The 18420-nt window shown below is 39.8% G+C and overlaps 1 protein-coding gene across 50 annotated transcripts in view; it reads right to left on the reverse strand.

The window, feature by feature from the left end:
- Nucleotides 1-18420, reverse strand: part of ICA1 (islet cell autoantigen 1) — a 170190-nt gene that overhangs the window by 143286 nt on the left and 8484 nt on the right. For 22 of the 50 annotated variants that reach the window (XM_081531659.1, XM_081531653.1, XM_081531673.1 and 19 more), the window contains exon 2: nt 3269-3307. In XM_081531659.1, the coding sequence (XP_081387785.1) occupies nt 3269-3307 (39 nt within the window). Of the gene's footprint in view, nt 1-3268; nt 3369-17745; nt 17845-18420 lie in introns of those variants that run through there. The other 28 variants (XM_081531692.1, XM_081531679.1, XM_081531684.1 and 25 more) reach the window with 2 other exon arrangements.

Here is an 18420-nt window from a genome sequence, read left to right on the forward strand (position 1 = left end):
TTTTTTTTAATTGGTTATGGATTTTTCATACTAAAACTTTAAATTCTTAAACATAAATGGTTAAAATACAGATAGGAAGTCATTCTTCAGGAATAGCACAGTGAAGATCACATCAAAAAGTATGTCAATAATAGACTCAGAGAATGAACTAACGGTTGCTGTGTGAAGGAAGAGGGGGAGGGATAGTGGGGGACTTTGGGATGGACATGTACAAATGACTGTTTTTAGACTAGATAACCAACAAGGACCTACTGTATAGCACAGGGAACTCTGCTAATGATATGGATGGGAGGGGAGTTTGGGGGAGAATGAATACATGGATATGTATGGCTGAGTCCTTTCGCTGTTCACCTGAAACTATCACAACATTGTTAATCAGCTATATCCCAATACAAAATAAAAAGTTTTTTTAAAAGGGGTGTAAAGAAGAAATTAGAAAAAACCCCATTGAGAATGAAGTGGAATTCTGTAAAAGTGACCAGGGTACTCAAACGCTGACAGAAAGCTTGCCGTGGGGCTCCATCCTTCCTGGTTTTGCCTGCACCACCCCCTGTGTGTCTAGGATTCCCATCCAGAAGCTCACATGGGACCCGCAGGTGTCTCCCTCTGCAGACATGTAACTTCTTCCACCCCATCCTATTAGCACTCAAATGTACCAGACTTAGGTTCTAAACAGAAATTGCTTTATACTATTGCACCAAAATATGTATCTCAAACCTTGACGATTTATACTCTCTTGCCAGATAATGTTTACAAGTTTTGATTCACACAGTTGTTCTTAAAAAAATCAGAGTTTCAGATGACTTCCTTAGCAATGGTTATCTTTGGAAAGAGGCGAAGGATTATGGTTTATATCTTTCTGCATTATTTCAAAGTTTGGAATAAGTCTAGCTATAGGCACGTATAGGCACAACGACCACACTTAATAATACTGTATTGAACACTGCAAACAGGCTAGGAGGGGAGTATTACTCTTCATGTGCACTCATCACACACAAAAAGCAGTAACTATAAAGGAGATGATATGCTAATTAGCTTAAATGCAGTAATGATTTCACTATGTATATCATAATATCATGTTGCACATCTTAAATACATATAATTATTATTTAAAATTAAATGCAAATTAAAAGGTTTTATTATGAGCTTAAATCAGAGAAAAGGAAATAAAAATATGTATAAGTTTTATATAAAAGATAATCTTTTACATACTATGTGCATTAAAAGATGGGAAGAGGACTTTCCTGGTGGTCCCGTGATTGGGAATCTGCCTGCTAGTGCAGGGGACACAGGTTCAATTCCTGGTGCAGGAAGATTACACATGGTACTGAGCAACTAAGTCTGTACGCCATAATTACTGAGCCGTGTGCTGCAACTACTGAAGCCTGCACACTCTAGCGTGCCATCACTATACACACTTCAGAGTCTGTGCTCTGCAACAAGAGAGGCCACCACAACGAGAAGACTGCGTACAAAGAGTAGCCCCTGCTTACTGCAACTAGAGAAAGACCATGCAAAGCAATGGACACACAGAGCAGTTGAAAAAAAAGATGGGAAGAATATACTTCCCAAAACTGTGGCTATTTCAAGGGAAAGGAATTTTCAAGAGTGGGGAATAGGATGGACTTCTATTTTTTTTTTTTTTGGTCAAAGGTCATAGATTAAAAAAAAATTTTCATTTTAAGGGGGGAAAAAAGGACTCTGGAGATCTAGTGAACACCCTTCACTCCTGTCATTTAACAAATGAGGAATCTCAGGTTTCAAAATGTTAAGAATCTTGTCCAGAATCACACAGGATTAAAATCCAAGCTTCTAAATCCCAGTGCAGCATGCATTTCCATGTTCTCTGCAGGCCTCGCATTTCAGTAGCAAGAAGTAAAGTGGCTTCCTAAGGTAAATGGGAGAAAGGCTCTAGGGAAGGGCCCACCTCCTGGGGCTCTCCCAGGTAGTTAAGTGGGGCACTTAACTACCTGCTTCCCTGCGCCTGCTGCCAAGATATGACAGCCATTACGAGGGTCAGAGGATGAAGCCATCCTTTTGTCTTAATGAGGCAAGATGGAACAATTATAAAAACAGTCTGACAACTCTTAGAGAGTTGTCAAATGGGGATACTCAGGGAAACAAAGTCCCTTAGCTGTTTATTAATTACCTTTTAAAGCTCATTACATTTTAAGACATACAAAATTCTTTTAAAGTGTGACTTTCGATATTACTGAGGAGTTGGACCTGATTGCTTCTCTACTGAGAGAGGAGGGATTAAAAAGTATAGTCCTTATTATAATTAATCGTACCTTTGAAAAATGAAAATAGGCACTGTAGGCCTTTTTCACAGGCAGTTTTTCATGATACAAATTAAAGGAGGTAAAGCATGACAAAGATCACCTTGCCCAGTGGATCAAGGTTTCAAAAGGGTTCAGAAACACTGCTTATAGCAGACCTGAATTTATAAGCAGTTTAACATGATGCTTAGATGAGTTATAGGCATGTGAATGGCAGTGCTAATATTGCCATGTGAGGACCACATCTGTTATATTCAGCATCATCTATTTCCAGCAATGACTCGCTCCCGGATGTTCATGAAGGTTGAAGTCATGACTATTAATGACTTCTGAGTTATTAATTAATGAGTCTGAGTTATTTTTATCATTATACAGTTACATTGTTATTTTATAGCTGCCCTATATAAAATTCCCTTATAACTCTAATATTAAAAGTTGTTAATAAGACAGAGATTTTAAAATGTATCAACTCATTACACCAAAAAAATGATGGTAAGAAAAGCTATCACTAGATTCCCAAGAAAAAAAGTTATATGTAAATGAATTTCTCAGAGAATATTTTGGTTATTACTTTTCATATTACAGTTAGTAGGGATACTGAACTTGACTGTACTCAGCATGGGGCTTTGCTGGTGGCTCAGATGGTAAAGAATCCGCCTGCAATGTGGGGGACCTGGCTTCGATCTCTGGGTTGGGAAGATCCCCTGAGGAGGGCATGGCAACCCACTCCAGTATTTTTGCCTGGAGAATCCCCATGGACAGAGGAGACTGGTGGGCTACAGTCCATGCTGTGTCAAAGAGTCGGACATGACTGAGCGACCAAGCAGAGCACAGCACAGCACATATTCAACACTGGTTGAAGGCTAATAGGTTATTTACTGCTATTGACTCCTGATTTTTCCATTCAGTAGACATTTATTGAGCATATACTACATGCTTTCCTTTTTCAATAGCCTCCCCCAATTCAGAAGAGAAAACAAATTATTTACCATTTGTGTCCTGACATGGTTCCTCCTTCTTTTTTTCTACTGTTGATGATTTGGGGAGAAGGGGCAGGGAAAAAGCATAGAGGATAAGTTATATTATAACCTGAAATAAAACAAATACGTTTAACAGTTACACACTATACTACTATTACATTAATTTGACACATAACATTTTTCAATCTAAGCCATTTCTAATTGCATTTTAGGAGCCAAACATTACTCCACAGTAACACTGTACCCCAGCATCTAGAGTAGTTTAGCTAAGTAACACTGGAAGAAACATCCCAAATGAGGTTTAAGAAGTAAACAGGCAGGCTGGATGAAAAGGGCAGGTTGCAGAAGACTACAGAAAATATGAGACCATAACATGCAAGCAATACTCTGTACTATTGAAATATGCAAGCATTATATAGTGAAGGTATAAAGAAATGCTTAGGAATGACAAACACTAAATTCCAGATAGCAGTTACCACTGCAGTAGGGACAGGGAATATTATTTGAGAGGCATATACAGGGATTTTGTACCTACAATGTTTTCTTTGATAAGCTAGGTCATGAGTATACTGCATCTGAATGTCTCTGTAGGTTTTAAATCTCTCATAATTAATATTTCTGAAAAGTAAACCAGCACATTGCCAAAACAAAAGCAAACAAAAAGAGAAGCCAAAACAAAACACCATAAAGGTACGGAGAAAGAAAATGTGATTATTTCAGTTTCAATCAACCCAGTACTGTATTTTCATCTCATTAGTAAATATGGGAGTCACTTGATGCCTTTGCACCTCACTCCATTTACTCTGGGCTTTCCTGGTGGCTCAGTCAGTAAAGAATCCACCTGTAATGCAGGAGACCCAGGTTCAATCCCTCCATCTGGAAGATCCCCTGGAGAAGGAAATGGTAATCCATGTCAGTATTCTTGCCTAGGAAACCCCATGGACAGAGGAGCTTGGTGGACTATAGTCCATAGGGGTGCAAAGTCTTGGACATGACTGAGCAACTAAACCACCACCATCTGCCTCACTCATGGGAGCTAGGCAAACCCAGGGAGGGGAAGAGCCAGCCCACCCAGCCACATGTGCCTACCAGTTACCAGAATGAATGGAGAACTCATTACTTAAAGGAATGGCCTCTGACCAGACACAGATGGCTTGCTGGCTGCCAGAGTGAATGCTCATCGAATGAAGGCTCTGGCTGCTCCAACAACATCAACCCAATCATTCTCCCTCTGCCTCAGAAACGATCCTGGCTACAGGATCCCTAAAATGATTTGAGTTTCTAAGGAATTTTTTAAATGTTTTAAGGGAAATTCAATCGAGGTGCTGATATTCCAGGCTTCAGGTATGGGGACAGGAGAGAGAAAGGATGACATTTTCTTAGAGTGTTGGATGCCTCTGAGATGACAGCATCCCACAATCAGCATCTCTCTTCCTCCTGGAAAGCATCCAGGTTTTTGGACAAGTTGCTTTGGGAATGACACTCACAATGAGTAAGGCTTGCCTTCTACTTAGTAAATCATGGAGAGGTCACAAGCTTCCACTCCTCTCACCACCCACACAGCTTCACAGCAAGTACACATTTATTTTATGTAGCTCAAGGCTTCCAACAAAATTTATCAAAAAAAGGTATTATCCAAGGAAACAAATGATATTCTTTCCTTGAGTTTGATATCACCATGAACTATTAGGAAAGTTGATACTTTTTAATTAATTTTGTATTATGATAAAGGGCATATAACAAATTTATCCTTGGAACAGTCTTAAGTAAACAGTACAGTACCATTAACCATCTGTGCAGTTGTACAACAGGGATCCAGAATGTTTTCATCTTGCATGACTGAAACTCTACCCACATTGAACAATTCTCCATTTCTGCCTCCCCCCAGACCCTGACAATTATCACTCTACTATATAGTTTGACTCTCTTAGGTACTTCATATAAGTGGAATACTAAAGTATTTGTCTTTTTGTGATTGGCTTCTTTCACTTGGGCTTCCCAGGTGGCACCGGTGGTAAAGAACCCACCTGCCAATGCAGGAGATGTAAGAGTCGCGGGTTCGATCCCTGGGCCAGGAAGGCCCCCTAAAGGAGGACATGGCAACCCACTTAGCATAACGTCCTCAAGGTTCATCCATATTGTAGGATAGGATAGGTTTTCCTTCCTTTTTAATGCTAAATGATACTCCATTGTGTATATATAGCACATTTTTTTAATCCATTCATCCACTGATGGACATCTAGATTGTCTCTAAATCTTCACTACTGTGAATGATCAGTGTGCAAATATCTCTTCAAGATCCTGTTTTTATCTTTTTTAGATATACACCCACAAGTGGGATTGCTGGATCACATGGCAGTAGTTCTATTTTTGATTTTTTGAGGAATCTCTGTACTTTTTTCCACAGCAAGTGCATATTTTATAGTCCTACCAACAGGGCTTCAATTATTGTAATTTCTCTGCATCCTCACCAACACTCATTATTTTGTTTGTTGTTTTTTTGATAGCAACCATCTTAATGGGTGTGAGGTGGTATCTCATTGTGGTTTTGACTTGCATTTCCCGGACCGCGTGCATATTGAGCATTGTTTCATATGCTTACTGGCAATTTACATAGCTTCTTTGGAGAAATGTCTATTCAAGTCCTTTACCTATTTTTTTTTATAACTGAGTAAGTTATTTTGTCATTGCATTGTAGGAGTTCTTTATATATTCTGGATGCTGCTGCTAAGCTGCTCCAGTCGTGTCCGACTCTGTGCGACCCTTTGGACAGCAGCCCACCAGGCTCCTCTGTCCACAGGATTCTCTAGGCAAGAATACTGGAGTGGGTTGCCATTTCCTTCTCCATATATTAACCCCTTATCTAATATATGGTTTGCAAATATCTTTTTCCATTTGGTAGGTTGCCTTTTCTCTGCTGTTTCCTTTGCTGCAACTTTTGACTATTAAAATATTTAACAATTTGAGTTCTTAGTATAATGGGCTTCCCTGGTGGCTCAGACAGTAAAGAATCTGCCTGCAATGTAGGAGACCTGGGTTCAATCCCTGGTTGGGAAGATCCCCTGGAGAAGGGAAAAATCACTAAGCAAGCTGCCCCTTCTACCTGAACTTCCAGGCTACTTCCAGATTATGCTGCCATACAGCAGTGTTCCTCAAGGTAGTATTTACGGGTCAACGTAGAATCTTCTGAGGTGGTAACATGCAGATTCCTGGGCGCTATCTCTTACCTAATGAATCAGAATTTCTGGAAATGGCTTTGGGAATCCGCATTTGTAACAGGCTTTGCAAGTGACTTTTAGGCACACTGAAGTCTGAGAACCACAGCTAAATGATACACCGGAAAAATTCTCTCTGGAAATGGATCACTCCTAAACAAATTTCTGTATTATATATGGCACTAGAACAAAGGAGAGAAGGGCAACTCAGTCCAGTATTCTTGCCTGGAGTATCCCATGGACAGAGGAGCCTGGTGGGCTACCGTCAATGGAATCGCCAAGAGTCGGACACAGCTGAAACAATCCAGCACTCAGAACAAAGGAATCGCGGGTAGCAAAATCAGGTTAGCCTGGACGGGGTGGATCTCAATGTCTCATGAGCAGCAGCTGCTGCCAGAACTTGCATCTTTTACTGTATGTTTCATTCCCATTCACTGCGGAAAATTAACAAACATTTAAAGACTTCCTGACAAAATCCATTTCATCTGACCGATCACCTGCTAAATCCATCCACAGTGTCAAAATCATTACTTTAAAAAATTATTATAATTCTCATCTATTCATTCACTTCATATCAACAGTTTGATATATCAAACATGCATTGACTATCTAATATGTGTCAGACACCATTTTTGGCCTCAAGGAACCTATAGTCTAGGTCAGCTCTGTCCAACAGAAATATACTATGAGCTACATTTATTTGTTTATTTTAGACTTTTTGTGACGTCATGACTGTAGCTCATCAGGCTCCTCTGTCCACGGGATTTCCCAGGCACAGATACTGGAGTGGGTTGCCATTTCCTTTTCCAGGGGATCTTCCTGACCCAGGGATCTAACCCATCTCCTGAACTGGCAGGTGGATTTTTTACTGCTGAGCACCAGGGAAGATCTTTATGAGCTATATAAATAATTTTAAATGATCTAACAGTCACGTTAAAAAAATAAAAAGAATAAACCCATACATATACGGTCAATTAATTCATGACAAAGGAGACAAGGGTATACAAGGAGGAAAGAATAGTCTCTTCAATAAGTTGTGTTGGGAAAAGTGGAGAGCTATATGCAAAAGAATAAAACTGGACTACTATCTCACATCATGCACAAAAATAAATTAAAAATGGATCAAAGACTTGAATGTAAGACCTGAAACCATAAAACTAGAAGAAAACATAGGCAGTAATCTCCTTAATGTAGGTCTTGGCAATAACTTTTTGAATATGACACCGAAAGCAAAAGCAGCCAAAGGAAAAATAAATAAGGGGGACAACATCTTACTCAAAAGCTAACGTAAGGCAACCTACTGAATGGGAGAAAATATTTGCAAATCATATATCTGATATGGAGTAATATCCAAAATATATAAAGAACTCATACAACTCAGCAAAAACAAACAATCTGATTAGAAGATGAGGAGAAGATCTGAATAGACATTTTTCCCAAGAAGACATACCGATGGCCAACAGGTACATGGGAATATGCTAAATCATCAGGGAAATACAAATCAAAACCACAATGAGATATCACCTCAAACCTGTCAGAATGGCTATTATCAAAAAGACAAGAGATAGCAAGTGTCGGCAAGGATGTGGAGAAGAGAACCTTTGTGCACTGCTGATGGAAATGTAAACTGGCATAGCCCCTACAGAAAACAGTATGGCGGTTCCTCAAGAAATTAAAAATAGAACTACCATACGATCTAGCAGCTCTACTTCTGGTTATTTATCTGAAATGAAAACACTAACTCAAAAAGATATTTGTACCCCCATGTTCATTGCAGCCTTATTTATGATAGCCAAGACACAGGAACAGCCTAAATTTCCACTGTCGACTGATGTCTGAATGGATAAAGTGTAGCGTGTGTGTGTATACACATGCATACACATACAAACACATATTCATAAAAAATGGGATATTCCTGCTGCTGCTTGCTGCTGTTTAATTGCTAAGTCATGTCTGACTCTTTGTGACCTCATGGACTGTAGCCCACCAGGCTCCTCTGTCCACAGAATTCTTCAGGCAAGAATACTGGAGTGGGTTACCATTTCCTTTTCTAGGGGATCTTCCTGACCCAGGGATCAAACCCACATCTGCTTGGCAGGTAGATTCTTTACTACTGAGCCACCTGGGAAGCCCTAATGGGATACTATTCAGACATAAAAAAGACTGAAACCTTGCCATTTGCAACAACATAAATGTACTTTATGGGCATTACACTAAGTGAAATACATCAGATAAAGAAAGACAAATACATTCTAATCTCTCTTATATGTGGAATCAAAAACAAACAAACAAAAAACAAGCTCATAACAGTTTGGTGGTTGCCAAAGGTGGGTGGTAAGTGGTTGGAGAAATGGGTGAAGGGAGTCAAAAGGTTAAAAAAAAATAGGCAAGTATAGACTCCTCACCATAGAAGGTATACAAATGGGAAAAAAATCATACACAAAGACACTGATAATAAGGGAATTATGAGAAAATAAATGCATTGTACATTAGGCAAAAGCAAATAGAAACAGCTATGAGATATCCTACACATCTTTTAGAATGGTTACATTCTAAACAAAAACACAAAGTTGAAAATACCAATCCTAGCAAAGATTAACAGGAAAAGCCATTCATTAAAAAAAAAGTTAAAAGAAATGGTAAAAAAGTTTAAATATATTTTTTAATGCAATATATCTTAAGCTATTATTTCAACATGCTATCAATTTAAAAATCACAAATTGCATATTTGCACTCATGATTTTCTATCAAGTCTGAAATCTTGTATGCACTTAACATTGAAACTAGTGACAGTAAATGCTCAAACGATACATGTGATTATTGGCTATAGTAGTAGACAAAGCAGGCTGCACAGGAAAGACTGATGAATACAAACATAATTTCCAGATCCAGGAGACTCTTGACATTTCCAAGAGACACCTAAAGAAATCTTCATGTATCCTCAAATTTGTAAATTCTGCTGTAAACACATCACTTTCCCTATAAAATATAATACAGTCTAAGAATAGCTAATACTTCAATTCATGATTCTGCACAGGAAGCTATTTCTTCACTTCTGCAACAAGGCACTTAAGAAAGAAACCCCAAATAAATGGTTGTTAATAGCACAGAGACTTCCTCAAGTTCTACTTGTGGTCACCTTACCTTGGGAGATAAGAAACGAAGAGCCAGTATCAAGTTACTTATGGACTTTGAGTCCCATGATAAGAAAAATAAAAGCACCGATATTGTTCAATTCAGCACCACCTGACCACATGTATGTTTGTGCTTCACTAAACTCTGTCTCCCTAAGGACAAAGCAGATGAACCAATAATAATTTAAGACCTACTCTAAGAAGTAGGGCCCTGTGAGTTAATAGATCAATGAAAAGTGAGTTCCTAATTCTGATGGAGCAACCCTGAGGGTGGGGGGATGAGTAGGTGAAGAGCAGGTTCTGTGTCTCAGACAAGTAATAAAGGGGAAAGACATAGCCCTGCTCAGAGGTAGGACAGCTGCTGAGGCCAGCAGTGACACTAAGGGTGACACCAAGACTACCAACCTAAGGTTCTTAAGACTTTCCCAGGCTGCACTTGATGGAGCTGTATTATCTCCAGCTCAGGCTCCAATGTCCAGTCCCTCAGTTGTTTCTGACTCTTTGAAACCCCAAGGGCTGTATGTAGCCCGCCAGGCTCCTCTGTTCATGGGATTTCCAAAGCAAGAATACTGGAGTGGGTTGCCATTTCCTCAGGCTCTAAGGCCAGGCATTAAACACAGGAGCTGTTCTCAAATACACCCATGTGGCTGAGAGACCATCTTGCCACGAGGGGAAAACTGCATGAACAGGGAGAAGGGATATTTTGTTAACATTTTCTACAGGGGTTCTGTGCAATCATTATGCTCATTCTCATCCCTGCTTTTCTTACATGCTTGGTGTGTTGACTCTTCAATTTTATCTACCCATGTGGACAGACCACAGCTGTCCCACTTGTTTCTATTTTTGATAGCTATTGAAAAGCGTTTCTGAACACACAGGTTGGCCAACACACATGCAAAAGTTTCTTCCGAATAAGTCCAAGGTTCGCAGAACACTAAAGCAAGCCTGGTTTAAGCAAAGTTTGATGCACTGCTACAAAAGGAGTCAATTTTAGCTGCCTCAAATCCTGATACTGGATTCTCCTCCTTGGAAACGTAACATGCATTAAGTAGTTTCATTCCATACAGGCTGCCTTCAGCTGCACTGAACATTTATTCTGGCCCACAACCCTTTTCTAGGAGCTTATGGAGTTCGCTGATGGCACTTCTGATTATATTTGAATTATGCAAAGAGTCTAAAATTCTTCAGCCAACCCTTACTCAGAGTAAAGGTAAGAAGAGTAGTTATACGTCACCAAACCAATACTCTCAACCCACAAAAACAGTAAGCTTCCTTTTGACTAATGTTTCCTAAGTGTGTCCTGTTTCTTGCGCAGTTTTCATGTCTCAAATTAATTCCTTGTCCAACTTAAGTGGTAGGTTTTTCTCCTCCCTCAGGGAGCAGGTTTTCTATTAGCTGGAGTCCTAGCTGAAACTGAGTCCAGTATCCCCTTTTCCTTAATCTGTACTGAGCATACGGTGGATTCTCTTGAATTGCAGATCGGAGCCACTGCCAAATTTGTCATTTGTCTAATTTATTCAAAATCTCTATTCTCTAACTGTCACCATCTTAAAGTGCTTCATTCTGTTGTCCACACAAGCATTTAAACACACTTTGCAAGAGAACAGAACAGTCTTACAGTATATGTAGGTGCAGAGTCGGGGTGGGGGGAAATGTCTGAATCATCCCATACTAAAATCACTCATTCCCAAACACCAGCTTCATGGCACCACATGTCACTGAATCCCAGGTGCAGATCTGTTCTCACTGCAACCTTCCTGAAGCTGGGATGTGTCCTACAATTGATACCTTGTCAGCTGTTTGGTAGTCATTTTACTTCTTCATGCAACATAAGATGGTGAAAGAGCTCATGAGCAATGAGTTCATATATCTGATGAAATACAGAATAATTCTTTAAATTAAACCTCTGTAAAATTACCCATCATTACCCGCTACAGACTTTCGGGGCTACTTGTGTATAAGTGAACAGGAGAATCTGAAGTCAGGGAGAGCCGAGCGCTTCCTGTGACGGGGAGTGTGTCATGGCAGGGGGAGGTGCCCAGGGTTAGAAGAAAAGAGAGGTCAGGGCACGGGGCTGGCTTCCTACATGGCCTCTGGGCTGGGATTCCAAGAATCAGTAGTTGCTGGCCAGGGGCCGGGTAGGAGTGTGTGTGGGCAAGTGTGCTCGATTGCTCGGTTATGTCCCATTCTTTGTGGCCCCATAGACTGTAGCCCACCAGGCTCCTCTGCCCATGGGATTTCCCAAGCAAGAATACTGACTGGCATGGGGTGCTATATTTCCTTGCTCCAGGGGATCTCTCTGACCCTGGATCAAACCCTCATCTCTTGCATCTCCTGTACTAGCAGGAGGATTCTTTACCACTAGTGCCACCTGGGCAGCCCTGTGGGTATGTTGGGAGGGTATTATTCCAGACAGAAGGAAAGCAAACAACAAATTGCTTCTATAGTAGAACTGCATGTGTGTGTGTGTGTGTGTGTGTGTGTGTGTGTGTGTGTGTGTATGTGTGTGTGTGTGTGTGTGTGTGTGTGTGTAACCAACCATAAGCAGCTGTGTATTTCTACAACTTTTAAGGACAAGAGGTGTGACCTGGGACACATGGGGACATGTGGGGACCAATCTCTGAAAGCACCGTTAGTCACTTTTCAGCATTTAGATACACTTTGTAGCTCCTGGAGGGTAGACGTTTGATGCGGTTTATTTCACAGGTAGTAATTACCTTCTGTGTCCTGTCTTTGCTAGGGAGTTCCTAATCGACTTTCCATAACAAATGTTGGACACCTGTGGCAGGTCTCTTGGATTTAACTTCCAACTGCAGGATACTAATTTCTATAATTTCCTCCTCATTCCACCTTTCTGTTTTTTTCAGAGAACAACTTCATTTAGAAATACTACCCGTTTTCAATAGTTGGTTTTATTTCTCTGACATATAACCACAGAACTAATATAAGTTGTATAATTTAGAGTCTAGAGGTCATTAAGAAACAACAGAACAGAGCCCGTTCCTTTTAAACTGTGCACCTGCGATCCAGAGAGAACAAAGCAAACTGCCTTCAGCACCAGGACTCAGGTACAGGCTTCTGATGAATTGCCAAATGAACAGAAGAAATACACATTTGTCAGAGGTGCCAGGTACCATGTTAAAAAGTAATGTTCCTCCTTCTTATTTTGCTCAATATATTTTTCACCTTTTCCCCCAAAAGTTTATCTCTAGTCACTTTCTCTTGGGCTTCCCTGGTGGCTCAGACGGTAAAGGATCCCCCTGCAACGTAGAAGACCTGGGTTTGATTCCTGGGTTGGGAAAATGCCCTGGAGAAGGAAATGGCTACCAACTCCAGTATTCTTGCCTGGAAAATTTCATGGACAGAGGAGCCTGGTGAGTTACAGTCCATGGGGCTGCCAAGAGTTGGATACTACTGAGGAACTAACACTTTAACCCTTTTCTCATGTCTAGAAAGATTCTTACAATTTCCCACATAGAGAAGGAAAACTGTTTTAAGTATAAATGTTTAAATAGTTTCAGTAGAAATGGGGAGGAAAAGCTAAAGCAATTCCTCCAGGCATAACTAACTGCATTTATTATTATTATTCCAATATTGATTCATCAAAATGTGTTCACAAATAGTTGAGAAAAAGGGTTCACTGTGGAGGGTGGGAAGTTGAATCATCTTCTATCTTTTCAAAAGCCAAATATTAAAGTAACATGATTCCGACTAGTTTTTATGAGTGTTTTTCCTATGTCTCAGATATCACCCAGCTTTCCCTTTCAGATTTTGATAAGGTTATGACTACTTGAGCACTCCATATAACTTTAAATGGGTTCTGTTTGCAGTTGAGTTTGAGTCTCCTGCAAATGATTTTTGACATTTCATAAATTCACAAGCAAATATGAAACACCATCATGATTTAATTTTATGAGTCATGCTTTAATTTTGTGAATCAGCAAATCTTATGGGAGGAAAGCAGGATTCTAACCGTATTCAAGGCAGCTAAAAGATGGATGACTTTTCATTTAAACCCTACATGTGCAAGTCTCTATTAAAATCTGCATTTTCTGTTAATGAATTGTGGCTTAGGATATTTTTAAACGATCATTCACGTTTCAAAACAGCTCAAGTATTATATCCAGGCATTAACTAAGCTTAGTAACTCCCTAACTCTATTAAAATCACATCCCGAAGTAAATATTTCCAATGCCAATATAACTTGTCTCCCAATATTCTGCTTAGTATAAAATAAAAGCCTGTAAGCCCACGGTCATGATACAAGCTTATCTCTCTTCCACTTGTGTGCTAAGTCACTTCAGTTGTGTCAGACTCTTTTGCGACCTTGTGCAATCACCAGGCTCCTCCGTCCATGGGATTCTCCAAGTAAGAATACTGGAGTGGGTTGCCATTTCCTACCCTAGAGGATCTTCCCGACCCAGGGATCAAATCCTGGTCTTTTCTGTTTCCTGCTTTGGCAGCTGGGTTCTTTACTACGAGCACCACCTGGGAAGCCAAACTGAAGCATGTCTTGCTCATCTTACACTTGGCTCATCTGTAAAATAGCAGATGAAGCTAGCTGACATCTAGGCTGCCCTTAGTCACAAAACCATAAAGCTGATTTTAATTATTTTCAGAGGATGGGCTTCCCTTGGAGCTCAGCTGGTAAAGAATCCACCTGCAATGCAGGAGACCTCAGTTTGATTCCTGGGTTGGGAAGATCCGCTGGAGAAGGGATAGGCTACCCATTCCAGCATTCTTGGGCTTCCTTGTGGCTCAGCTGGTAAAGAATCTGCCTGCAATGCAGGAGATCTCGGTTCAATCCCTGGGTTGGGAAGATCCCCCGGAGAAGTGAAAGGCTGCCCACTCCAGTAGTCTGGCCTGGAGAATTCAGAACTATACAGTCCATGGGGTAGCAAGGGGTCGGACACGACTGAGTGACTTTCACTTAAGTGAAAGCTTATAGATAATGAACACAACATATTCCTTTTTAAAGATAAGGAAATTGGGTTTCTAGAAATAGAGACCTCTCGGAGGTCAGGTTAAAGATCAAGTTTACATGGAGGGATTCTGGGCCCAAAACACTAGTCAGCCAGTTTGCAACCTGATGCTCTCCTGAGTCTCTTCCTCTCTTCTAAGAGATGTCTCTCAAAGGAATATACCAAATACAGCATCTCATACTTAAAGAATCTTTAAAAACCTAATGTATTCTCTAAAAGGCTTTCATCCTTAGTATTAATTTTAGTTAAAAATAATATGGCCCCATGAAACAAACTAAAAACAAAATAACCCCCAAACTCAAACTGCTCACAAGGGGTATGATCTAGATCTTGTTATTCTTTCACTTGCTTACAACCCTGCTTGTATAGGAGAATCAAGGGTGAATTTTGTGCTGTAACAAAAATCATGATGGCAATAACAAGGCTGGCACTGAAAAAAACCTCAAGGGAATCTACAAGAGCAGATAACATGAAATGGATTAGAAGACTGGAAACAGAAAAAGAACAAATAGTGTATCTTTGCTAAAGAAAGGATTTTTAAAAGACCTTGCTGTATAAATTATACTCACCTTTGATTTTATTTAGTTTGGTATATGTAACTTTCAAATGCCAATTTGAATTTATCAAGTGGATTTTAATCTCTGGTATTTATAGTGCCTTTTTCTCTAGAAGTTTAACCTCACAGGTGAACAATGAAGGAACATGCTACCCAGACAAAGGTCTCAATCAACTTCTGGCAAGAAATACTAGACTCCATGGGACTTCCCTGGTGGTCCAGTGACTAAGACTCTATGCTCCCAATGCAGGAGACCTGGATTCAGTCCCTGGTCAGGGAACTAGATCCACATGCTGCAACCAAGAGTCTGCACGCCACAACCAAAGAACTCAAGAGCTGCAACTAAGACCCAGTGCAGCCAAATATATAAATTAAAAAAAAAGAAATACTAGACCCTTAACTGCCAGCACACAGTGTCATTAAATGATGGGAATACATGTTTTCTTTGAATTTTAACACTACATTTTATAACTGGGATACAATTTTTTGAAAGATCAATCTGAGGTAAACTAATTTTCTCATCCAAGACTGTGTTGTCCAATACATCAGCCACTAGCCAAACGTGGCTATTGAGCAACCTGGAAATATGGCTAGCTTGAATACAGATATGCTTTCAAGTAAAACACACACTATATTTTGAAGACTTAGTAATCCCAAAAGTAAAGTGTCTAATAAGAAATTTATATTTCATACTTATTTATACTTTATGTTGCTAAAATTATATGTATTGTATATTGATTTATGTATGTATATTTAAATTTTATATAATTATATTGCTATATTATATATAAATGTAATTTATATTATGTTATAAATTACATTTATACTCATTTATATTTTATATATGTATTTTTATATTTTATGTTGAAATAATATTTTGAACATATTGCATTAAATAAATATATTATCTAATTTTCCTTGCTTCTTTTTAGTTGTTCCAATGTGCCCACTAGAATGTTTTAAATTACATATGTGGCTGCCCTTACATTTTTATTACATAGCTTTGGTCTAAGACTTAAATTAAGCAAAGGAGCAAAGAGCCAAAAATTAATTCTCAGGTCACCAATATTCTATACAGATAGAGATATTTTTAAAGAGTTTTCTCCCCAGAATCTCTCTGACAATTATCCTGTCAGATACGTCATTACAAAAATAAAATCTCACTTATATATGTAAATGTACATAAACTATATATATGTGTGTGTATATATACACGTATAGTCTTTTTAAATGACCTACAATATGGTCTTTTAAAATGACCTACAATCTGCATTTTCACAATAAGCTGCCTTAAAGAGATCAAACTCTATATCCAAAATGTACCATTTCTTTTAAATCAGATTTATAGAAATCATTTAGTGAAGTGGATGAAATACCATTAGATCATCAAAAGTGAGAAGACAGATCAATCACTCTCTCACTACACACACACACAAAAGCACACATATAAACACCTACAAATATAAAATGCATATACATTTATAAATGAAAAATACGTAATTCATATACAAATGGTTAATAATATTGTAAGTGTGAAGGAAGACAAAATATAAGAATCAGTGATGACACCTCTATGAAATTACACATAAGCATAATGTCAACAATCAGAACTACCTGCAAGATACTACTGTTTATAAGGCTTTTGTTCTTTAAGGTTGAATTCACAATTTAAAGCTTCTTACAGAAATGATCAAGTAATTTCTTAGGCCTCCACAGATCACTCAAAGGTAGCAGAGGACTTACAGATCATTCAGTCCTATCTTCTCCTTTCAGAGATGAGCTAACGGAGGCCCAGGATGGAAGAAAATGTCCAAAGGCATAGAGTAAGCCTTTTCCATTAGTTTTAAATCACCGAAACACACAGACACCAGTATGTTGTTTATATAATGTCTACGCTGTGCACAGGTCCTGTAAATAAACCAGCATGACTCCTTTCTCGGGAAATGGCACAGATTCAAGGACTTTCTTTGGTGAAATAGTGGTCCCTAAATCATGTTGGAGTTTGGGCTAGCTTAAGAGCAAGGGACCAGGTGGCACTGGTGGTAGAGAACCACCTGCCAATGCAGGAGACATAAGAGATGTGGGTTTGATCCTTGGGTCAGGACGATCCCCTGGAGAAGGAAATGGTAACCCACTCCAGTATTATTGCCTGGAGAATTCCATGGACAGAGGAGCCTGGTGGGCTACAATCCACGGGGTCCCACAGAGTCAGACACGACTGAAGCAACTTAGCAGGCACGCACAAGAGCAAGGGATGAAGGCAGCCCAGGAAGGGGAGGGAGATGCAAGAGGAAGACCTTCAAATAAAAGTCCACAGTAAAGGGAAACAGAAGGAGAGAGCTCTGTGTTTTCATGTACCTCGATTAGCAGAGCCACCCTTGCCTAAACTGGGTCATCTAGTTGGTGTTATCCGAGAACTAATAAAAGATCTCTTTTCCAGGCTCTTGCTACTTTCTTGGGGAAGAGGTTTACTGAAATAAGTAACAGCAGTAGAACTGCTATTACTAATATGAATCACTAATCATTATTAATAACAAATAAGGCACAAGACCAGTTCTTCTGGTGGGAATCAGGGAAGACAGGAACGTTGGGCATATACCTGGTAAGGCAGGTAGAACAAGCAGGAGGAACCACCAGAAAGTAGCCCAAAGGCACAGAGTTTCAGGTCAGGTGTGCAGAGAAGAGAGAAGCAGGAAGCAGAAAGAGGGGAGTGGTTTGGCATCAGTACAAGTTTACCTACTTCACAATGACGCCCGTGCTGCCTATGGCAACGCTGAAAAAAAAGCATGCGATATGAGGTCACTTAGCTCCTGGCCTTCAGGGAGCAGGAGGTAGAAGGAAACTCCCCAGGAGGACAATGACCAGGCTCCCTCCTCATGCTCTATGGGGACTCATGGCCCTGGGCATTGCACTGCGCCCTTTCTCTCACAGCTTCCTCTTCTCATCACCCCTACTCATTTTTGGGGGGACCATCTAGCACCATGACTATACCCACTGATGTTCCTTCCTCTTCACAAGGGACCGGTCTTACCCTCTTGCCCCTTTCCACCTTATTCCATCCATTATTCCTTCTCCTTCAAGTTAATCAACCTCCATTTCTGCCTTCAACCCATATTCTTCAACCTCTTTCTTCCCCCAGTCACCATCCTCTTCCTTCTCTTCAGAGGGAGTTCTTCTAAGCCCATACAGTGTGCTTCCTTTCTCCACCACACCAGAGAAAGGTTTTCACTGTGAGCCCAACTAAGGTCCTTCTCTCACTTGACCTTTGACTAAG

The sequence above is a fragment of the Giraffa tippelskirchi genome, chromosome 10, assembly GCF_054371585.1.
Source record: "Giraffa tippelskirchi isolate mGirTip1 chromosome 10, T2T-mGirTip1v1.2.pri, whole genome shotgun sequence".
Lineage (NCBI taxonomy): Eukaryota > Metazoa > Chordata > Mammalia > Artiodactyla > Giraffidae > Giraffa > Giraffa tippelskirchi.